The sequence below is a fragment of the Phoxinus phoxinus genome (genome assembly GCF_949152265.1).
Source record: "Phoxinus phoxinus genome assembly, chromosome: 18".
NCBI lineage: Eukaryota > Metazoa > Chordata > Actinopteri > Cypriniformes > Leuciscidae > Phoxinus > Phoxinus phoxinus.
The window spans coordinates 19,144,177-19,168,886 of NC_136893.1; the positions used below are offsets into that span (position 1 = coordinate 19,144,177).

The 24,710-nt window shown below is 38.0% G+C and overlaps 1 protein-coding gene across 13 annotated transcripts in view; it reads left to right on the plus strand.

The window, feature by feature from the left end:
• Positions 1–22,030, plus strand: part of rgs19 (regulator of G protein signaling 19) — a 72,067-nt gene extending 50,037 nt beyond the window's left edge. For 6 of the 13 annotated variants that reach the window (XM_079588420.1, XM_079588417.1, XM_079588424.1 and 3 more), the window contains 4 exons: positions 11,213–11,352; positions 13,510–13,593; positions 13,761–13,995; positions 17,229–22,030. In XM_079588420.1, the coding sequence (XP_079444546.1) occupies positions 11,213–11,352; positions 13,510–13,593; positions 13,761–13,995; positions 17,229–17,417 (648 nt within the window). In that variant the 3' untranslated portion in view covers positions 17,418–22,030. The remainder of the gene's footprint in view (positions 1–11,212; positions 11,353–13,509; positions 13,594–13,760; positions 13,996–17,228) is intronic. The other 7 variants (XM_079588419.1, XM_079588421.1, XR_013794853.1 and 4 more) reach the window with 6 other exon arrangements.
• The last annotated feature ends 2,680 nt before the right edge of the window (positions 22,031–24,710 follow it).

Below are 24,710 nucleotides of genomic sequence, written 5' to 3' on the forward strand. Positions count from 1 at the left end.
GTTGTGTTGTTTTTTTGTCTTGTTTTCTTTGTCTTGTCTTGTGTTGTTTTTTGTCTTATGTTTTTTTTTCTTTCTTATTTTGTTGTTGGTTTTTGTCTTGTCTTGCCTTGTGTTGTTTTTTGTCTTGTGTTGTTGTGTTTTGTCTTGTCTTGTCTTTCGTTTAGTTTTTTTGTCTTGTGTTTTGGTTTGTCTTGTGTTGTTTTTTGTTTTCTGTTTTGTCTTGTTTTGTGTTGTTGTGTTTTTGTCTTGTCTTTTCTTGTCTTGTTTTGTCTCGTCTTATCTTGTTTTGTTTTGTTTTGTCTTGTGCTGTGTTCTTTTGTTGTCTTTTGTCTTGTTTTGTTTGGTTGGAGCTTTGAGTACTCATTCTGCCTGACATTGGTTTCATGAGCATTAAACATTGCTGGACAGAAGTTATTTTTAAACTTATTCATACTATTAATATGTTTGTTCTAATATGTTTGTGGGCAATTTTTATTTTATTTTTGGTGAATTTCCTCTCCATTAAAGAACATAGACTAAGAGGAAATTCCTCGTGACATTGATTTCAATTAATTCCGAAGTTAGGGCTTAGCATTTTGCACCAGTGGAATAGCTGTCCGACGTTTGCCCTCGTGCCTTTAACCTTTGTCCTCCTTTGTACTGGACACCAAATTCCCCCCTAAGGTGCGGCAGGGATGACTCACACCATAAGGGCAGGCACCGCTTTTAAGAGTACCACTTTTATGTCAAAGTGAAATTCCATTCTTAAATATCGGAGTGTGTTTGTTTTCACTTGTTTTGTATGTAAACTACACGTCTCTGCCTGTCTGTGAAATCACACCAGCATTGCGCATTTTAGTGCAAACTGCTGAGCATCATTCATTCAAAAACTCATCAAGCAATAGTGCACACTTTTTAAGCAGCCTTGGTCCAGGACGTCCTGTATATTTCCCATTAATTTTCTACATATGCATTTGAAAAAGTTGTAAGCCTTAAACCATAGATGCCGTACCAATTGAGATGAACTGGAATTCTAACAGAATATTCTCTCAAGATAGATGTATAAGAACTCCTTGTGACTCAATTGCTTAATTTGCAATCCTAGGGCTTTAAAATGTTGAATATGTGACTAAATATAAATACGTGCAACAATAACTTAAGTCATTATAAAATCAAGAATGACAATTCTTATTTAAAAATATATATATTTCAGTGTTTATTATAAATGATTTATCATTATTATTATTTTTAAATGTATTTGTCCTCATTATCTTTAATCAACACATTTAACTTCCCCTCCACCTTACAACGAGACACAATGCAAACAAATTAGTTTTATGAACTGGTTCCTCTTAATGAATCTGTCCAAAAGACTAAAAAGAGCAACATCATTAAATCAGACTCAACGCCAGCGGTTCAGTCAAAGCCATTACAGACATTCTTAATTATGGCTCATGTCTGGTTGTTCATATGACAATATGTAATTAACGAAAAAACATTTGAAACATTGAATCGACTGCATAAAAAAAAAAAAAAAACGTTCCGTTCAGTTATGGGAGCGTGATCCCAACTTTCTGTTTTGCTGTTGTGTAATCATGTGCACCTACTGTATGTGTTTTAGAGCCTGTTTTTAGGCTTGAATTTCCTGCAGTGCCTGGCGTTATTTGAACAAGCCTCTCTCTCTCTGACTCGATCCTCTAGCGGTGATCTGTGTTTGATATTATGAGGGAATAATCACACAGATTAATTCTCAAATGAACTCTTAATTGCTTTAAGCCGCCGGGCATGAACAGCAGAGCTTTATTCAGCCCTTCAGCACCAGAGCAACGCCACCCAGAGAGACACGTCCCAGCATGCCTCCATTTCGGTTCTCACTCTCAGAGTTTCACCCTCTGCCATGTGCTTCACAAGGGCCCTGGTGGCACTGGAGCTCCCAGGGGCCTCTCTCACTTTTACACCGTATCCTGTCTCTCGCTCACACATTTAGCCTCTTCTCTAGCTCTCATCTGCAGAAATACATTTTTACTGGGCTGCAATGTCAAGTATTGGCCTTGGGATCGTAGTTGATCCGTATGGACCATGCACCACGGGTCGGAACGCTAGTGATTCACCAATTCATTACAAAGTTTTATCATAGAGTGAAAGTTTTTTTTATTTACACGTGTTTGCTGTCAGTTTAAACATTTAAATGATTTTAAACCATTAGAGTTTAAGAAGAGGCGAAAGAGAACTCAATTCGTAACTTGCACGCAAACACTGAATCTGCTCTCTTCCGCGCACACACACACACACACACACACACACACACATAATTAAGTCAAAAATATTCATCTCGGCGAGAATGCTTGTAAACACAGTCACTTGTGACACATTCACATATGCCTGCTGCCGTCTGTCTCATTAATGTTAATCAAACAACAAAATACAAAGAGAAAATCACTTTTGTTGCTGTAAGAAAGATTCATTATATTTCATTAATACTGTGAAGACAATGCAGTGCTATTTTACATTTGATTATTCAGTTTCTGTACCTGAATATTGTTAGACTTACCTGAGAAACATAAAGGCCTATTTATTTAATTTGTATGTTTGTTCTATTGTATTTATCTATGCTTGTAATTTGTTAATTATTTTCTATGTGATTCACTCCCCTACAAAATTACCCCAATTATCCTAGAATTATTAATTCTTTACAAATAGAGCTATTCAATTCATCTGGTGAATTTTTTTTTATACACCACAGAAAAACAAATTATCGCAACGTCAGCTTTTTTCAATATCGTGCAGCCCTAGTTACTAGTGTCCATGATGAAGAAAAAAGAAACATCTTTAAAATTGAATGTTTTTATAAGGTTTTGAAAAACTGTTTGATTAAAAAAGTTTCAATCTAATGACTCTAGAAATGTAATGTGGTGTGACCATCAAGTAAATTTAACTTACACCTTGAATACACACATTTTGATAATTATTTCCAAAAATGTCAAATATATTTCAAGCTTTTTTTAATGAATATCATGAAAATTATTTCAAATATATAATTAGGTTTTTGGCGAGTTTCACCACATTTTATAACAAACTTATGTTGTTTTTGATTTTCTATTGTTCAAACTAATACTAATACATATAACACTTTAAGAGACTTGTTGACCTCAACACACAGTCCTAAGGCTCTGCAGGGCTCCTCTCGATGGCATGTTTTATGATTTTGTTATACATGTTTTACTGAATTTTGGTTGGATCACATGACTGAATACATTTGTCCCCATGTGCTTGTTCATTTATTAAAATGCTTTAGCACAACCACAGACAAGATTTGGCATCCAGTAACCCAGGAGGAATATTTTTTGCTAAATTTTTGTCATGTCTGCATTGGGATTTGTATCTCAAGAGACACCCAGAAGAACGTGGCTTACGTTCTTCTCTCACATCTACTCGCTGTCTTTCTTGCGTTGTATATTGCTCCCTCTCACTGTGGGTCAAATGGGATGGTATGTGGGGTTGCCAAGACTTGACCAAATCCCTCCTAACAGGATTGGAGGGAGGGTTAACAAGATTAGAACGGACTGAGCTTCCACTTTGTCTCAGCTCTGGACGCACACACACATTTGCCTCTTCACATTTTGCAGAATCATATAGTAGACCCTAAAGCATGTTATGGTTAACATGCCGTTCATTCTGCGGTGCTTAACACTGTTGTGTATATGTGTTATATCTCTGTGTAATCTTTCAAGCCTTTAAAAAAAAAAAAAGAAGAAGAAAAGAAAAAAGACGCAGACTAAACAAAAACACAAATGTTCACAGGACCTCATTTGAGACTGTCATTGTGCAATGCTAAAAAAAGCAAACATGAGAGGCGTTTAATACAGACAGAATCTCCGGAGGGAAGTACAACACCGCGTGCTGTGAGAATGTAGGGACGGGGGAGGATTTATACGTTGTTTGCTTTCGACAGTATTTGTGAAGTGTGGAGTGTGTTGTCAAAATTTCTGGCCACCATTGACCCCAGTGCAGAAAATAGCTCGCCAGAAAAGAAAAACAAAGCTTGAGAGGGGAGGGTGAATGGGGGTGTGCCAATAGCTAAAAATACCTCAAGCGGCTGCAACCATCTTTACAGTGGAGAGAATTTCACGCACGAGGGGGAATGAGGAGAGAAGTTGTGAAAACTTTGTGGAAAATAAAATGAAAGTCAGGAAAGTAAAACCGTGAGGGAGTAGGTGTTGAGGGGACGTCTCCTCCTGCCTCTTTTACAGCCTGTCAAAGGCTGAGGGAACAGAAAACACAAGATCTAGTTCATTGTAGCCGCCTGGTAACTTGTTTTGCTTGGTGGACTAATACAGATAACATATTTAACTAATATCTTAAATGGGCATTACATATTTTTTTTTGTTTATGTTTCTTTTGAGGATACATGGAATACTGGTACCAAATTAGTCGATATTAGTCAGAATTTCTATTCACGGGTGCATTTGTGATTGATTTATTAAATGAAAGTCTCTCATATTGGACAGTTGCATCTCAACATGGTGGATATCATGAGGGGACAACCTGCCTCAAAAGGCTCCTTACTCAAGGTAGACATTTGCTGCCATTTTGGGTATGAAGTTCTACTTCGCTGTCACCCTCATGCACACTTCCTCTTGCTGCTTTAACTTGGGTTTCCTCATTACTGTGAACAGTTTTTCCTCACTCCCAGGCTGGCACTCAATCTTGTAGAGACACTCAGGGGTTTGTTGTTGGTTTTGCCAGAGGCTGTGGAAGTTTCTGAAACTGTGGAGCGGTTGTGTGTATGGAAGTTTTGATTTTAAAACGCTCTCCATGCATGTGAATATGACCGTGCTCTCTGAAGTTGTCATTAAACAACACAAAAGCCTTTTGTTTTAATGCTGTGTGGTTCTCTTTCTCAACACACACATGTACAGTATGTTTGTGTGTCTCGTCTTTTGTGATGGCATTAGAGATGTTCGGTATGCAGCGGGATAGGGCCTCTCTATTTAGGACAGCTGGCCCAAATGTAATTGGGAAAGAATTATGGCTTAGGCCTTTTAGTGAATTAAAAATAACCTCTGAATTGAGAAGGTCATATGGGGGAGGAGAGGAGAGTTTAAACACACCACCCCACTCTCTGATCCACTTTAAAGGAATGTTCCAGGTTCAATACTGGTTCATGCTGTCGATTACCACAGAAAATCATTGACTTGTCTCTCAATTAGTAAAAACTGAGAAATCACATTTATTGTAATGCACTCTTGTGCCATTTCCAGTCAAACTTTGCCAAGTACTGAAACATGTGAGAATATATATATATATATATATATATATATATTATTTTTATTTTTTTTCATACATTTAGGATGCAAACAGGTAGCTATGAAATTATTCTGACAAAGAAGTCATCCGTTTTAATGGGATATAAAGTATTAGAAAACAACAAAAATAATCACATTAAAACTTTGTACATGATCATCAACAGTTCCATGGTTTGTATTGCTTTCAATATTTTAATTTTTGATTTCCAAATATGTTTTAATATCAAATATGTTTAAAGTTTAAATTGTTCAAATATGAAAATGTTTTTTTTTTTTTTTTTTATTCCAATTGACTTAATGAATTTAATAAAATAATTTATATAATTACATATAATTAAAAATCAAATCCAATATAAAGACTGGATTCATCAAGAAACATCTAAAAATGACAATTCTACAATTCTGTTTTTTTTTTATCTCAAAACAAATGTATAGGAAATTTCCAAAATAAAGGACTAATGGTCTCTCGGGCATTTTTTTACAAAAAAAAATATTCTTGCTTGCTTGCGTGAAGGCCAAGTATGGTAACCCATACTCAGAATTTGTCCTCTGCATTTAACACATCCAAGTCACACACACTTTAGGACTAGTGAGTAATGAACACACACATTGCAAACCGTGGCCACAACTGCCCCCATTTTTTTCTTCTTGCAATCAAACCATACATTTTCCCCGCAGACTTCTGGTAAACTCAATACATCAGTTGAGATATGGTGCTCATTTTCATGACTTTCAAAAAAAAAAAGTTACCTGATGTGCAGTATATGTACATCCACCTTGTTAGTCGACAGATTAAACTAATGAGTGTAAAAAGTGTGTTTTTATGAGTTTATAAGTTCAGAGTATACAGTTCATAGTCACAGTACACAGTTCTTATACAGTAATGGAAGAAGCACCGTTAGGCTATAACAGGCACAATACCGGTATATACAATATGCGTCACATGACTAAACGTGTCATCGTTATCAAATACCTCCATTTTCACAGTCCACACTAGTTTTACTTTTATCCACTTTGGAGAGTTTTTTTTTTTTTTAAGCTTTGTTTTCGTTAATAAAAAATGCTGTCTCAGTGTGGACGGAAGGCCAAAACAGAGAGAAAAAGATAAGTTTTCAAACGAAAACGCATTAGTGTGGACAAGGCCTTAAACTGCGGTTGGTTTATACCTTTGTTTATTTGGGTTTTTCTAATCTGGTCTCTGTGTGTGCTTGTGGTGGCAGGAATCGAACTAATTCCATATCGTGTGATGTATCACAATGGCCTAACACTCTTCTTCTCTCCCCTGTGTCTTAGCCTCTTTTAAAGGTGGATTGAGAGGGGAACATAGGTGGGTAGAGTAGTAGCCACAAATTTTACTTAAGTACAAGTAAAACTACTTCTGAAAAATAACTACTCAAGTAACAGTAAAACATATAGGCTAATGTTAATAATTGCTTGAATAAGCGTAACAAAGTATCCAATGATAAAACTACTCAAATAGCAAGTTGCTAGTTACTTTGGATCTGAATAAAATTAAGGACATTTCTTGTAAATTAATAATAATGTAATAATGTAAATTATGTAAAATCTTGGTTCACATGAAGCAGAATATCCCAGTCCTCTCATGACTGTTGGGTACAATAACACAGAAGCTGTCATTTTCCATGCAAAATCACACACCTAAAAATTTTTCCCAACAGTTGACTGTCTTTATTCTCACAAAATGTTCTCAATACAAACTTGTCAGCATCTGCATTTAAACAGGGCAACAAAAGAACAGACTTTGGAACAGAAAAGAACAGAAGATAAAGTATGTGGAGAGAGAGAAAAAATATACACTTCAGTCTTGATTTTTTAGCTGTGAGCAGGAGTCCTGCATGACTAAAAAGATCATGCCCGGGTGTGTGTCCCCATCATCTTGGGGGCCAACTGGGGTCTTCTTTACGCCTGATCCAAAAGCCACTGACTGCAGCATTCTGCAGTATTTGCTGTTTCTTTGATGGTCTGGTGCAGGGCTTGGCCGTGGATTGCCAGCTCTTTGCGCAGCCTGATGGTCGATGTTGCCACAAAGCCCCTGCAGCGGACCAATGCTTTCCATCCTTTTTTCTGAGCATCCGCTGCCCTCTCCGCATACCGAAACCTCTTCCTCTCATTTGCTTCCTCAGTAGTCTCCTCCCAGGGTACTGTCAATTCAATTAAATGTACTGTGTGCAGAGTCCTGAACCACAATACCAGGTCTGGTCTTTACTGACAATTTACTGAGTTGTTTGCCCACATCAGCCAACATTTTCCAGTCTCGTGCTCCTTCGAGATGTACAGACCTGGTCATTAAAGGAAGCCTTCCCAGTACCTTCTGCTCTTCCCGAATGAGTGGCACTGCCTGGATTGTGCTTAGTGTTCTGAAAGAAAACAACAACAACAACAAAACCGTTTGAATTGACAACATTAGAAGTTTTACCAGCTCGCGAGATGCTGTGTTATCCAAGAGGTTCTGAATTTTTGTAAGCAGTGTATCTGCAGCAATCAGCTCTAGTTCCTCCATGACATTTCCAAAACGTTTCAGGATTCCTTCTTTTAGGGTCTTAAGGAGGGGTTGACAGACTTTTTACAGGTTGACTCCAGCCTCTTCAGCTTGTCCAGCAGTTAGTAAAGAGTTGGCAGCAGGGACAGATGATTCCCCTTGGAGTATTTGAGGGCCATTGCAACAGGCTTCATTACAGCAGTGTGTGTACTCAGCCACAAATCCCATTTCAGCTGGATTCAGCCTGCACAAAAAAACACAAATAGCTAATAATAATATTGTAGTTTAGCTGTGTATTAATAGAGTTCACACACACACAGACACTATAAACATATCTTTAAAATGCTAACATGTCTTGCGACTTACATTTTTGTATCTTTAATGCTGTGCATACATTTCAGATTGCTTGTTCTCCTTGTGAGTTCCAGTGGGTCTGAGATTGGGATGCAGGAACTGAAATTTGCACTCAGGGTTCAAATGCCAAGGCTGACTGTCACGATTGTGGTCTTCTATTTTGATATTCTGTTCTGCTTCCTTAGTTCCTGTTGTCTTGCTCCGTTTAGTTCCCGGTTTCCTTGGTTACTGATTATCTCCTCGTTTGTTTCTGTGGTTATGAATAATTATCACCTGGTAGTCAATATGCTCGTCTTGTATTTAAACCTCCTGTTATGTTCAGTCCCTTGTCGGATCTCGTATGTATTTATTGCTTTGCAATTTCTCCTGCGTTTCCCTGTGTGTTCCCAATGTCCTTTTAGGCAAGTCGTGCCACTCTGCCGCCATCTTGGCAACGCCTCTGGGCAGTTATTTTGAACTAACAAGACCAGGCTCCTATCTAAATGAATGGGCAGAGAGTCAGAACTGCACTTTCACTGGTCACCGGGACATAAAAACTGCATGTAAAGAAACAGCAGTAAAATATGATAAAAGTTTGATGACTTTGCCCCAAAATAAGGTTTAAAACGCCTCTTTCCCCACAGGTTATACTTTACTACGCATGCGCAAGGGTTCACGACACCAACTTCATTTACGTCTCTATCCAGAATGCCGGTGTTGTGTCGGAAAGGGAAAGCTATGTAGGAAAGCTGGCTAACTAGCTACGCCGTACCTTGATAACACAACATATTTTGTGTCTTTTACTTAGAATGTAAGGTAACATATTTGTGGTCGATATAAAATGCTTTAACTACCTTGGTAGTCCGGTGACTTCGCGTTGTTATCACCCTCTTCCATGTGGATTCCATCTGATCTTGCACACCACAACTCGCTGTCGCCAAATCGTCTCCGCTGTCGCAAAACCTCAACTGTGCGCATGCGTCAGTGGAACCAGACGATAGGCTTAAATGTTTCCCGGCTTGACTGTTAAAAGCAGATGATTGGCTTTCCAGCGGGAGGGGCGGGACATGTTTATACAACCGCCATCTTTGCCGTTATATAGTTGTATTGAGGATTGAGGAAGTTGCATGTCTTTTATATAAATTGTCTCTGGTGTTCCTGAGTGTTATAAAGTTTAAATAAAGAGAATATTCGCAGTTCCTACTCCGTCTCGTTGTGCGTGCTGCAGACCAGACCGTTACTCTGACCTGCTGGTTTTTACTACACAGTGCACTGCATTTTGCAAATGCTGACCGTGTCAGTCTCTAGTACGTATCGTTTCCATCCTCTGCTGCTGTGGCTTCAACAGTACTAATACGATTGAGAAGATGGCATGCACACTTCTGATGTTCTGATGGGAAGTTGGTATCCCAGGACTATGTCCTCATTCAAAATAGTGAACACATCTTGGTACTCCACCTCCAATTCACTTTCATCTGTATCTTTATCTTCAAGCATGGAGTCTTCCTCCACACGATCTCTCTTTAGATGTTTTGTCCTCCAAGTAACTGCACTGCCTGGCTGACCAGCATTCTGCTGTAGTAAAGACATAATCAACATAATTTAATTTCTTGACGAGTGCACTTTTCATATTTTCGAATGCCTCCTGTATTTTGTGGCGTAATGTTTTCCTTGTCATGACTGTGCACTGAGGTTGCAAGGTTTCCATAACCTTTTTAAAATAAAGATAATTCCATGACATAAAATGGCTGGTTGCCTTCGGAAACAAAATTGACCAACAGCTTGTCAACTTCTGCCTGCGGAAAAGGCACGCATTATGGTTGTTGTTTTCTTTGAGAAATTCATCAAACGGTTCATCAAACGCAGCTGATCCTCGCTTTCCGGACTCTATAAGATCTGTATACACCTTTAACTTCTTTGAGTGAATTCTATGATGAAATAATAAGTTGCAATTGATTACAAATACAGTTTTTCTCCATCACTTTGGCACATTTTTCGAAACAGTCTTAACATTTTCTAAACTGTAAGTGCAATTGTCACAACTGTTTACTGGAACATCAAAACTCCATAGCATGTCTGCAAAATGTCGTAACTCAAAACATTTAATTCATGCTTCATAACAAAGTTATTGTGTTAGTAAATTGACACTGAAATAAAAGGTTTTTGTCATCGTGTGAGTCACAAAATGTTTCAAAATGTTTTCACCATGGAAATATTTGTTACAAATTTCATGTTTTTTTTTCTACTGTTTTTGTTGACATTAAAAGGTCAGTTGTGTCTGTGAATCACACTGAGCATTTTAAATACAGATCCAGACAGTTAATTAAAAGTTAGCTGTAGTACACAAAAAGAACATTTGTACTTATACAGTAGGTTTATTTTTGCATGCTAATCATACATGGTAATCGTATTGAGTCGTGAGACCAGTGACGATTCACACCCCTACTATAATAGGCATCGCCATGACTCATGACACTTACCGCCATGGGTTTTCTTAAGTTGGAGCTGTAATTCTTTCTTGTACGCAGAGATAAGTTGTTTTGGTGCACACAGCTGGCATTGCATTATATACCTGCTTGGCTTGAAAAGATCGATTGATTGAATGTGCCTCCATCGATTCTCTTCTTTCCCCTCCTCGGCCATATCCTCCAGAACTGAGCCCGCTCAAAAGTGAGCAGTTGATACGTACGCATTCAGAACATGCAGCGCAGCCTGTACATAATATAAACTATTAAAACTATACATTCATTATTATTTAACATTAATGGGAGGGAAATCAGTGAATGTAGCAAAGTAAAAGTACATTTCTGTAATTAAAAATTAACTGAGAAGTATGGCCAGTAAAACCAACTCTTACAAATACATTAAGAGATTTTTTTTTTTTAAGTAAATGTAACAAAGTAAATATAGTGTTTTATACTCACCTCTGTTTGTTAGAGGATTATGATTATGTGGGGTTGTTTAGATGGACCGATTATGACCTTTATGACCACATGCATGATCATTTCCAAACTCAAGTCATCCAATGTAGAGGGTTTCCTTCCTGTGTGTGTGTTTCTGCACAGGGTTTGGTATTTACTCTAATATGTCTCAGTACACAGGCCCTGTCCCGGCAGACCGCGAGTCTCCGATGACGCGGAGCGAGACGTCCCCCAGCCGTGCCCAGCATCCCTCCCCCACACAGAAACCCAACACCTGCTGCTTCTGCTGGTGCTGCTGCTGTAGCTGCTCATGGTACGACCCACTCTCCACATGGTACATTCCACTCATCAGCGCTGCTAGTCTTACATTCCACGTCCATTCCTTCACGGAGATTATATCCACCTTCATATGGAGTGCTGCAGTCAGGATGTAATAGTGTAGGCCAACTGGAAGTTAGCATCACCCTGCTTCCCTCAACATAAACCCAATCGGATTTTTTCATTGGCTTTTGGATTATTGCAGAAAACAAGCTACATTTTTTTACATATTTTGTTCACCGTCTTCAGAAATGAACACAGTGTCTATTAATTTTTGAATCGCCAGAAGGAAAAAAAGCTAAACATAGGCTATAAACAAACTACACCTAGTAGCCTTAGTAACACCTTAACCACATTACTTTGGTGTTACCACCATTAAGCTTACTAGTATAATAATATCATAGTCTACTTCTCACAATACAATCAAATCCCTGTGAAAAATCAATCCTGTGTTATTTCCGGCCTAATATTCAGTTACACAATAATGCCACATTAAGTTGAATTTGTTATGAAGCTCTTCCTCCTACTGTCATATCAAGAAGACCTCTCATCACCACATTCAGTTATTTTTATATATGTGTGTGAATGAGATGTGATATATATTTCAGCATGATAAATTATTTGTGTTTGTGAGTGCAGGTGAATACATGCTGATCATATACCGGTAGTCTCTCTCTCTCTCTCTCTCTCTCTCTCTCTCTCTCTCTCTCTCTGTGTGTGTGTGTGTGTGTGTGTGTGTGTGTGTGTGTGTGTGTGTGTGTGTGTGTGTGTGTGTGTGTGTGTGTGTGTGTGTGTGTGTGTGTGTGTGTGTGTGTGTGTGTGTGTGTGTGTGTGTGTGTGTGTGTGTGTGTGTGTACGCACCTCTGGATGAGTGAAATTCAAGTGCAATAATGTCAGTCGGAAGAATAAATGTGGTTAAGAACACTCTCGTTACACCAGAAGCCCTGGAGGAAATGGAAGCCACATTCACTCCCACACATCTCTCACACACTTATTCACTCGCACTCATTCTTCAAGCACACCAGCTGCACATAGCCGTTAGTAGAGATAGTTAAGGTCCTAACTCTGGTGTCCTCTTAATGACAGAGCTTCTTTAGAGCTGCTTCTGGAGATACTTCAGAAACAGATTATTTTTAGTGATTCAAAAGTTGATTCAAGAGTGGTCTAACCGATTGCCAAATGAATGACTCGTATGAACTGGTTCTATTTAGTGTTTCAAAGCCATACAGTGCAGTCTGACGATTGCCGAACAAATGACTTTTATGTTCCAGTCCAGTTCCAGGTGATTCAGTGATTCAAAACCATAGTGGAACCAGTGTGGTCCAATCGATTCATTAACCAATGACTCTAATGAACCAGTTATTTTTAGAGATTCAAAAGAATACAGTCTGACTAGTGTAGTCCAACTGATTCTCGAATCTGAATTACTCAAATGAACCAGTGATTTTTAGTGACTCAAAATACAGCATAACCGGTGAAGTCCAAACAATTACAAAATGAATGACTCTTATGAACTGGTTCTTTTTAGTGATTTAAAGCCATACAACCAGTGTAGTCCAACCGATTACCAAATGAATGACTCTTATGAACCTTTTTTTTTTTTTTTGTGATCCAAAACCGGATCCGAGTCCAGTGTATTCAAACTGATTCCCAAACTAGTGACATTAATTAACCTGCTTTTTTTTTCAGTGTTTCATATCTGCAATTCAAAACCATAAACCATGACCAGTGTTGTCCTAAACAAATGACTCTCGTGAACAGGTTATTTTTAGTGATTTGTACTCCAACTCATTTCTGAAATGACTTTTACTAAGCAGTTATATTTAGTGATTCAAAACAATCGTAGTCTTACTTGTTCCTGAACAATTTACTCTTATGAACCAGTTCTTTTTAGTCATTTAAATCAGACAATGTAATTACCGGTAGTGTAATCCGAACGATTCTCCAAACAAATAACTTTTTAGTGATTCAAAGCCATATGGTGTGACTAGAGAAGCATGAGACAAAGTTCATAATCCTCAAGGCTCACATGAATTTACCTGAACATGAAGTTGAAGAGCCTTGCATGTTGAATGTGAGTGTGTTGTATGCGTGTAGGTTGTGTTGTTTAGGCACTGCTGTTATTTCTCAATGCCGTTTTACCACCTTCTAGTCTCACTGTTAGGAGTGAAGATGACAGGCGCGGGCGGAGGAAAGCCCAGGAGACAAAGCTGGAGCCCTTTCCATGTGAAACTTGGTAAGAACACATACTCACACAGTTATACATTGCCATACACACATACAATCCCATATACTTTTTTTTATCATGAGGGTTGAGCTCTTTCTCTTAAACAAGTCAATATGGATTAGTATGTTTATTAGGGATGTGAATGTACCCAATGTCTGTCTCTGTCTGTCTCTCAGCCCCAAACCGACGATAGAGGAGATTAAACTGTGGGCACAGTCTTTCGATAAGCTGATGAAGAACCCGGCGGGGCGGAACAAGTTCCGTGAGTTCCTGCGGACGGAGTACAGCGAGGAGAACATGCTCTTCTGGCTGGCCTGCGAAGACCTGAAGAAGGAGATCAACAAGAGTGACATCGAGGAGAAGACGCGTTTGATCTACGAAGACTACATCTCGATCCTCTCGCCCAAAGAGGTACACACACACACACACACACACACACACACACACACACACACACACACACACACACACACACACACACACACACACTCTAGTTTAAAGGTTCAGAGTAAACTTCTCTGCTGTCTTTATAGCAGAAATGTTATCCTGTAAGCAGATCTGTGAGAGGGTGCATAATCTGAAATCATTGTGTTCTTTTAAGCCTCTTATTTGTGTACTTTTGATAAACATGTAAAAAAAGATCCACATACAATCAAAATCATTGTCGCACAAACAGCCCCTGAAACACACAACGCCATTTTGAAGATGAGTGAAGTCTGCTCATCACACATGATAATGAAAAGGACAAAACTCTCACATCCATTAGATATGCTGTCGATGTACATGTGTTATCAGGACAGGCTGTAAAGGTAAAACCTAAATGTGAAAAGTAAATGTGTGTGGACTGGAGTTTGTGGAAAAATGTTAATCTTACAGGACTAAAATATATAAAAATATTTGAAGTTCTATAAATCTGATAAACCCCTTTAAGGAAATCCAGGAATGTACTTATTTAGAGAAAATCATAAATAAAGCAAGTTTAAATTTTAAGTTTTTGTATTATTATTCTAAAAATGTATGAAGTTTTCTGTTGGTTTGGTTTAAGGTTTGTCTAAAGTAATTCCAATTAAAATATATTTATATCAGAATCGACAACAGAGGACTTAAATGCTGTTGTCTTTGGTGAGGTGAGTCTAAGGAATATATATAGAGCAGTGGTTATTTAGGGCCCACTTCAAAAGAGGCCGCAGGATGAACTCATTTAAAGGTGCTGTATGTCATTTTTTTTGACTGTCCTAAAGCACAACAATAGGTTTGCAGAGATTTAGGAAACATGTCAAGTTCACATACTTGTTTCTCCAAAAACCAACGTACAGCCAGTTATTCCACTTTGAAATGTTCCGTGTCGAAATGTCAGTTTTTGTTTTGGTCTGTGCGATCCCGCCCACTTCCAATTTACCCAGAAGTATTTCGGCACACGGAAAACACAGCGTATTGTAGCCACGGAAGCCAGCAAATTAACTGGGTCAGAGATCGAAGATTCTACCAAAGCCTCAGCATCCATCAGCAAAGCTGTATGACCAGAGGCATATTAAAACGCGGATAAATCAACTCATAAACTTACAGTGTGAGGCTCGTCGCCTTCCATTGTAGAATTAAGCTTGTTCCTGTTTGGAAACCAACGTGAGCGTCGAGTCTGAGCAGGAGGGGGCGGGGGAAACAACTTTAGAATTTGGACTGAAGTACCATTTCAACCACTAGCTGTCAATATTACACACTGCACCTTTAAATTAAATAAAACATAAATATTGTATATATATATATATGCATCCTTTCTAATCAGCCACCGAAGACTATGTCCATAAAAAGTCCAGTTTGCAGTAACTGCAATGGAAAGATTGGTGGCTGTTCTTTATCACCTCTGTCTTGTCTCTTTGTGGAATGCAGATTTCAGCCTCTGTGCAGGTCTGTGATTGGCTGCGTTCTGACCAATGAGAAGCAACTAGCGACTTATCTTAAAGTAAACTTATTTGGAAGCTTGACTTGAACTTCACACCGCTAAATGTTGAAAAAGTAAACGTTTAAGAGATCATGTGTGACAAAGAAACGAGGCGTGAAGGAATTCTGCCAGATGCATGATTGAAGCCTAATGTTTTATAAGGCTCATTTCCTGAGATACAGGCGTCTAGCACCATAGCGGCGGTCAATCCTGCTTTCTATTATGAGCTGTTTATGTTTTGCCTCCTGTCGGTGTGAGGCGGCGGGGTGTGCATGAATTGCGTTCTCGGTGCGCACGTGTGCTGCTGGTTTGCGTTATAGTTAACTGTGTTGACATGTTAAATGTGACTTTTTGTCTTTTTCATCATCGGAGTCAGAACTCACACACTCAAACTCCGCCACTTTCTAGAGGCAGCTGAGTAAGTAAATTAAGGAGCAAAGGTTGAGCAAAGGAAGCTATAAATTGATCCCTGCTGGACGCTCTACTGTAAAGTGGTTATATAAATAGGCCGTAGAGTGCAAGAGTGAGTGAGGGAGTTCGGATGGATGAGCTTTGTTTTGCCCTGAACTCCTAGTTCCAGTAGAGTGTACGAGGTCTTGAGTGTCTAGGATGAGAATGAAAGGAATCATTAAATAGAGTCGTGGAAGAAAGTAAACTAGAGCGGTCGGTGTAGTAATAGACTAACGATTGTTGGATTAATGGACTAACGGTGATGATTTAAAATATATTCAAGACATTTTGAGGTAGACTAATGTTTAAAAGTTTAGGGCCGGTAAGACTTTTTAATGTATTTGAAAGAAGTCTCTTATGATTTATTAATTTGATGTGAAATATTATTACAATTTAAAAGAACTGTTTTCTGTTTTAATATATTTTAAAATGTAATTTATCTCTGTGATGCAAAGCTGAATTTTCAGCATCATTCCTCCAGTCTTCAGTGTCACATGATCTTTCAGAAATCATTCTAATATTATGTTTTGATGCTCAAGAAACATTTCTTAATATTGATGTTGAAAACAGTTGAGCTGCTTCATATTTTTGTGGAAACCGCGATACGTTTGTTTCAGGAATCTTTGATGAATAAAAATTTCAAAAGAACAACATTTATTTAAAATATAAATCGTTTGTAAAATTATAAAAGTATTTACTGTCAATCAATTTAATTAATTCAATTGACCCCAAACTTTTGAATGGGTTGTTTTTTGACATTTTGTGAAGACTGATGTGTTATTATTTCAGTGAGAAACCATTATACTACTTTTATGGGTTATCTTGGTTAACATTATTATTTGCATATTTATGGAGTTAATAAGACAAGTAGAACGCAACCTGTATTTCTATTAAATGATTTTACAAATACGTATGCAGTGATCATGAATGACAGGAAAAGTAATCAAAATTTACTGGTCAAAAAAGGGTGGTTTGATGTCACCTTTCAGCATTTTTTTTATTTATTTTTTATTCAACTAAACATGTAAATGTTTCTTGTGACTGTACAAAGTGCATTACTATTTAATGAGGTAGTTTAGTTTCTGATTGGTTTACTGTATTCTTGCATACGAAATTTCATAACTCAGGTTAAAAAGCCCCTTTCAAAAGTCTGAAACGTTGTTTAACACGGGCTTAAAAAGACATTTACCATTTTTTTAATTTTTTTTAAAGCATTGTATTTTAATATTCACAACACTGTCTTTCTGTCTTGAAGGTGAGTCTGGACTCTCGCGTGAGGGAAGTGATCAACAGGAGGTTACAGGATCCCACCCCTCACATATTTGAGGACGCACAGCTGCAGATCTACACCCTCATGCACAGAGACTCCTACCCACGATTCCTCAACTCCTCCGTCTACAGATCACTGGTGCAGGGGGGGTCGCGCTCCTCATCTGAGTCATAGACCCCCGACCCCCACCTCTTTCTCATTCTCTCCATCCCATTTCTCTCCATCTCGCTCATTGCACAACCACTCGAGGAGAAAGTACTCCTTCTTTCGTGTCATCGCGGTTGGATTATCGTTTTTCTTTTTTTTTTTTGCTCAGTCCATGTTCCTCTCTCATTTTTGAGGGAATCCCACATTTCTTCTGAACCTGCACAGACTGAAACTGGAAGACACAGGGTTGAAAATGCAGTTTTCATTTTTCCAATCCTCTTTCTCCTCCCCTCGTTCCAGCATCAACTACTGATTTTCATAGCAATCTTATTTTTTTTCAAGCAAACATGCTTCACTACTTGTATCTCCTGACGTTTCTAGTTGAAGAGAGCTGAGAGGGCCTCTGCAATAACATACACTGGAGTGGCCTGACCAATCTGCTCCTCTCTCTCTTCACCCTGACCTGTCCACTGTCTCTGTGCTCTGATTGGCTCTTTGAGGCGAGGGGGTCTAGAGGTGATTGGTGGCATCGTAAAAGAGAGGGACAGCACTTTTTCCAGGTGCTAAACAAATAGGTACAAAAATATCCACACACACTGTTTCGAAAGCAAATCAATTTCCAGGCCCAGGCGGAATCTCTGGAACTTTCCAGAGGGAAAATCTGTGGAATTAATTGAAATATGATTTTTTTTAAAGTGTACTAAACTCATACTGTACTAAACATTATCAACTTAAATTGTTTAATTTTTCTGTTTTATTACAGATTTCGTTTGGGCCTGTTTATTTCAAACAACAGATAACAACAACTTAACAACAACATAGGAGAGAGAGGAGGAACACCATTTTTAGAGATATTAAATAAAACAAACATGACAGAGGTGAGAGAATGCCATGGTCTTAATTAGACTGGTCACTCACATTTTAAAAAGAGTTTTTTAATGTTATTTATTTTGTTAAACTGTGACCTGATTTGATTTTCTTGTACAAAAATGAAAGAAAACCTGGAACATATACGCCATACCGAGCAAACTGTTAGTGGCGAGTGCTCAATCGCGCTGTTTCTCTGTGTTCAAGAGAGTGTTTGTATGGTGTGAAAATCACAAGTCTCTTTGGCGCCTCCTGAAGAGCAGTTTCGGGTACTGCAGCTCTGCAAGCTGATTCGCTTCAGTTCTGCGGAGCCGTTTCTCAATGTTCCTGCCTTTTCTTCAGTCGGAAAGGCAAAAGCAGATACTCTTAGTCAACATAAAATATAAAATAACTTTTAGTAGTCAGCGCACATTATTCCACAGAAAATTGTTTGTCTTGGTAAATGCAAAAACTTGTTCTGCCTCTAAAACTACTTTCTAAAATCCCCAATTCCCCAATTATTTAATCCCCAATTCATGTCATTGTAATAAAAGTTAATAAATAATATAATTAGTTAATAAAATAATAGCGAATAACTGAAATTATTTTAATATCTTGCTTTTTGCATTATCAAGTCATCACAGTGTTTTTTCTGTCCGTTTTTCACACAATGTACATTTTAAGGAGAATATCTCTTATGTGTCAGAACAAGAAAAAGTATTTTATAGTATTGTACAGAAACCTTTAAAAAAAGAAGCCATTAGCTGCTGTAAAATCCTCTGGATCCCTCATTGATTTCACCGGTCCAGTACACTTCATTTATTCACGTTTAATGCTCAGTGTTGCATCTGCACTTGTGCTTAAACTCATTTCTTTTACAGATGCCTTCAACAGCCTCTGAACCCACTTGATATTAAAGGATAGATCACCCAAAAATTAAAGTTCTGTCATCATTTACTCACCCTCATGTCGTCCCAAACCCGTAATGCTTTTTATTACCTTTTGAAGCGTCAACGTGTCAGTTGCGTAGCTGTCAATGGAGAGACAGAACGCTCTCAGATTTCATCAACAAGATCTTCATTTGTGTTCCGAAGATGAACGAGACTCTTAAGGGTTTGGGACGACATGAGGCTGAGTAATCAAGGACAGAATTACATTTTTTGGGTGATCTATCTCTTTAAGAAAATAGTAGGAATATCGGAGAGTAACCGGTTTGATTAATGTTAACACTGTGAGCTGTGATACCACTCCAAACGTATGCATCACTAAATATTTCATAATGTGAATATGAAACCAACCAGTACTGTGCGAGTGGGTCCACAATAATAGAGTTTTGTTATAGAGTTGGTCTTTTTATATCAGCACTGATCTGAAAATCTGGTGTTTCGTATTTCCCCTGAACGTTCTCCTTCCTTAAGTAGTTCTTTTTGGTTTGAGCAAATAAGTCTTAATATCAGATCATTCATTTCACATTGAAATGAGGTAAATCATCCACATCCGCCTGGTACTTTCAGGATTTGGTTCTTTGTAAATATATACGTGCAGAAAATAAATGTATATTGAATTAAGGACTCTAGTGGTGAGATTAAGAGTCATGTGTAAATTTGGAGGAACTTCATGTACTGTAGTACCAAAAAAACTAACAAAAAAACAAATGACTGATGCCTTTTATTTCTTCCATCAGTTGTGCATGAAGATGTACATTTTGGAATATGTGTGTAAAATATGTGTGTATATGGTTATATATGAACATATATTTAGTATTGCTCTTATTGTCCGACATGATGTGACCAGTCTAACTTAAGCCAGATAGAGAGAGTGTGTGTGTGTGTGTGTGTGTGTGTGTGTGTGTGTGTGTGTGTGTGTGTGTGTGTGTGTGTGTGTGTGTGTGTGTGTGTGTGTGTGTGGTAAAAGTTAAGTGAACTTAAGACAATAGGAGAGAGATGTCAATGTCATTGCGGCCTTTGACAGCGAACACTCACTTACACAGGGATATTCACAGTTCCACAAAGCTCTTTAAAGACACGCTCAATGAGGGAAGCTTGTTGGTGGACCTCTTCAAATTTCACATCACTTGCACTTTGCGTTCACACTGAAAGCGATTTAGAGGTCACTTTACTGTACTGCATCAGCTGATCAAATGAGCACCACTGTTCACTCCTGGTTGTCACGGTTCATTTTTGCATAATGTTAAACTGTCACTCACGTCAACTCAAATTGCCAAGTCACATTGAAAGTTAATTCAGATTGCATTGCAAATCGCTGTCAGTGCGAACGCTTTGTAACCAATCCGATGCAACAGATTTAAACGTTCCCAAAACCGATAAAGCTGATCTTTTTCATGTCATGGCTAATATTAAAATTCTATAATATTTTGTTTAATAATTTATTTGAGCTATTTGCATCTATTTTTATTTTTATTTTTTTTTAAATCATTTTCAAAATGAATTTATTCAGATCGCTTAGAATCTGCATTACGAAACCAATTACATTTATTCCATTAAAAATATGAACCTGGTTAACATATGGCTAGCTGTGGAACAAGCAATATTAAATTAGTTCAAATCTATCAGATTGAAACAAACTGGATTTATTGATGATAAATGTGTAAACCTGGTTATTGTGCATTTAAATCACATTCACTATTATTACCATTAGATGTCTTACCGGTTTAATTTATGACATCACATTTTACATGCAATTAATGCAAATTCAGGCCTAAATATCGTTTTGTCTGTATACGTAAAAATAGGGGAAACGAGCATCACAGAATAAATATAAATTCTCTAATATCTGGCAATAACCAATATGGTTCCAATATTTCATCAATGAATGCATCTCTGCATGGAGTGTTTGAATCTGTTGTATCGCTCTCTAGCAATTGTCCTCGTGCTCTTTCGACAGCTGCACAGAACAGACAGACTTTCACACACTTGTATTTGATTGGAGACAGAGACCGTGACCTAGAGCTGCTTATGTTTACATCAATTTCTTTAAGGTGCCAAAATGAATCTAGCCTTCTAACAGTCTCAAACTAAGGACATTTGTGCGGAGGAATGAGTCTGCCAATAACCGATGCGTTTGTTTCCATCATCTGCATTACGCCATCATCAAACGGTCACTTTGTTACAATATGTTTTGTTTTTTTTGTTGTCACCTCACACGCTAGCCTCAAGGTCTTGGCATCTCATTGGCCTTCCCTCACTCTTTCTCACGTTCACTCTGTGAGGTTTTCTCTTTGGCGTGTATTCTCACGAGATTTGCAGTGCCATGACATACAGCAGTGAAATCTCTCCCTGACTCATGGACTTCTATGGACACTTATTTATTGACATTATCATTATATTTTGTATTAAAATAAATCAAGTTATGTTTTAAAGAGTATGTTTATGGATTTCTGGACCAATTTTTTGTTTGTTTGTTTCCCAAAGTCTGTGACCATTACTGTGTAACCTCCTCCTCGCCCTTGGGTGCCGTAGCAGGACGTCCTCTTCAGGTTGTGGTTGGGGCTGAATTGAGGTCCTTTTTTATCCCAGGCCAGCTCATTGCCGGAAATGATTTAATCAAGGACCCGTCTGTAATATTCCATAACTTTTGACTTGGTTGCAGATTTTTTTTTTTTTTTTATATGTTTTTTAAAAAGAGGATATGACTATAGTGATAATAATAAATATGTTTGTGTTAATATTCATTTACAGCTTGCCAAGAGATTTAATTTTACTGCAGCCTCCAGAAGGGCTTTTCAAACTGTACTGAACCCTTAACTGCTTAAAGTCAATACAAATCTAAACTGACTATTTCTTTTTTTTCTTTCTTTCAGACTATTGCAGTATTCATTATAAATGGATCAGTGTGCGTCATTATTTATTTATTTTTTAATGCACGTGCCCTCATAATCTTAAATCAAAATAACTCCCCCTTAACTCTTCTCTGATGATGCGTTTACTGGTGTGAGGGCGGGACAACCTGTCACTCACATGACATCACAGCAATAGCAAAACCACAATGATCCAATCAAAATCAAGTCCAAATTATACATATATTCACTAACCTAGTCAAGTATACGATTAGGGAGAAATATGGAAAAGAATAACATTAACAGAATCACTTGTGCTTCATTTTAAATGTGAAAAGACTATATAAAAGTATTATGATCTACTGTATCCCTCTAGCCTAAATAATTATGTCTACTTAACTTGACCCCCTTCTGCACATCTGGTTTTACTTTAAGGAAGTTGACTGGGATGTTTGTGGATTTTTTTTGTATAGCATTAAGAGCTCTAGACTGTCTTCCTCGCGTTTCTATCAGTTATACATGTCACATGTCTCATTGTTGTGTTGACTTTATCCTTTCAACTCAGTCTGGGCTAACCGTGACCGCGTATCGAAATCAGTGTGAAATGCCAAGTTAGTATCCTTAAATGCTCAGGGATTTTATCTAGCTTTATCGTTCTCGTTGCCATCGCTGAGAGCATGTATGGAAATATGTAATATTGCCAAAACAAACACGGATATCAGTCAGGCGGCTCTACACACTCCGCTTCTGCCGTGTAAGTGACCGCTGACTGAAACGGCGAATGTGCTTCTTCCACATATCAGCACTGTTCAAACATCTGTGTCGCATAAAGTTTGAATGTATTTAGTAGGGGGGGAACAAATGGCTAAAAATGCGAGACGGAAATACCAACACAGATACATTTTTCCCTCCCCCTTCAAGTTCCACAAACATTCCTGGAGTTGAACATGAGGCTCAGTTCACGCTGCCATTCAACATGAATCTGACGGTGATACAGAGTGACCCGTCATCTGGACAGAGATGAGTAGCCTAACTCTTCAGGAAACACTCATTAAAATAGATAAAGTTAGGCTACATGATAAAAGGTGCTAACAGAAACAGACCCTTTACAGACCAATACATGAGAAACTCGAGCTGTGTAGCCTACTTGAAGTTGACACGAAATAAATTGGAAATATATTATTGTATTATAAATTATTGTAAATTATATAAATTATTGTAAATGATTCATCCATGAGTTTCTTTTTCTTGTTTAAAAAATGCCCCTATTATGCTATTTAAAAAAGTTCCTCATTTTGTTTTGGAGGTCTCCTAGCCTACAGGTTTACATGAATCAAAAGTAAAAAAAATCAATTTAATTTTCTCATAATATACATCGAAGCATCACCTCATTTCTCTCAGTATGAAAACTGTTCAAAGAGAGAGCTTCCTCTGCTCTGATTGGTCAGATGACCTAGTCTGTTGTGATTGAAAGGAGGATTGTAACATGTAGACTATATTACAATCCTCCTTTCTTCTTCACCTGAGGCTGGGTCCTACAGACTATACATTCATGGTTTACTCCCTTGAAAGGCCTGGAAACTTCCTCCGAACGCTGCGCATTTTAAATAACCCAGCCATTCATTTGAAATCAGCAGATCTAAATGCTTGCTTAGTGACCCTTTAATTCCCCCATGACTGGGGGCTATTTTGTCCCTCGAACGCCCCTCTGTTGAGACATTTGCTTGGGAGATTCCCACCCTTTTCTCCAACCCATCACACATTCAAAGCGTTGTTTTCTTAATGATCTGGCAGGTCCTAAACCCATACATGCTGTTATTTAGGAGCACCTTCCATGATCCCTTCAATTCAAAACCAGATCTGACAGCATTTATTTTTGGTCAACATAATTAAGAAATGTTGTGACAGCTCTTAGCAAATTACTGCTCGGGCAAAGGCCAGATATATTTCACCAGCTGAGTCTTATCCAAGTCACAAAGGGTCAGTTCTATTCTCAGATTTAATTTAAGATACGAGGACACTGCTGAGAAGTTCCCAAAATATAGGACCGGTTTCATGTGCAAGTCCTCGGGATCAAAGACATCAAACACTGGATTAAAACATCATATTCTTGTTAATACATCACGCATATGATGTCAGTGGAACACAGTTGTTGAGTGTTTGCTCTGAGTACTGTCTGACTGCTCCCTCTAGTGGACAACATCTGAAGCACAATAAAGTCAGCTAAACATAGAATACCTTAGAATTCATTTACTCACCTCCATGTTTTTTAAATGTGACCGTTTGATAAATGTTTTCCCCAGTGGAAAACATTCCATAGTGTCTTCTATACAATGATATAGTCAATGCAGATGAGGGCAATTGAGCTTTAAAATGTGACCCATGCAACTCATATACCGGTACCAGTGATACCACAATGTAAGTGGTTTATCAATTCATCAACATCAAACATCATTGGTTCCAATTTCCATTGATGTCAAACCTGTTGTGATGTGTCTTAGCACCATATTTGAAAACCGTTGCCACCCTACCGTTCAAAAGATTGGGGTCAGTAAGGAGTTTTATATATTTAAGATTAGGTCTGTTAAACGATTGATTGCATACATAATAAATGTGTGTACGGTGTAGAATTCTTTTATATATTTAAAATACACACACATGCTTGTATATATTTAAGA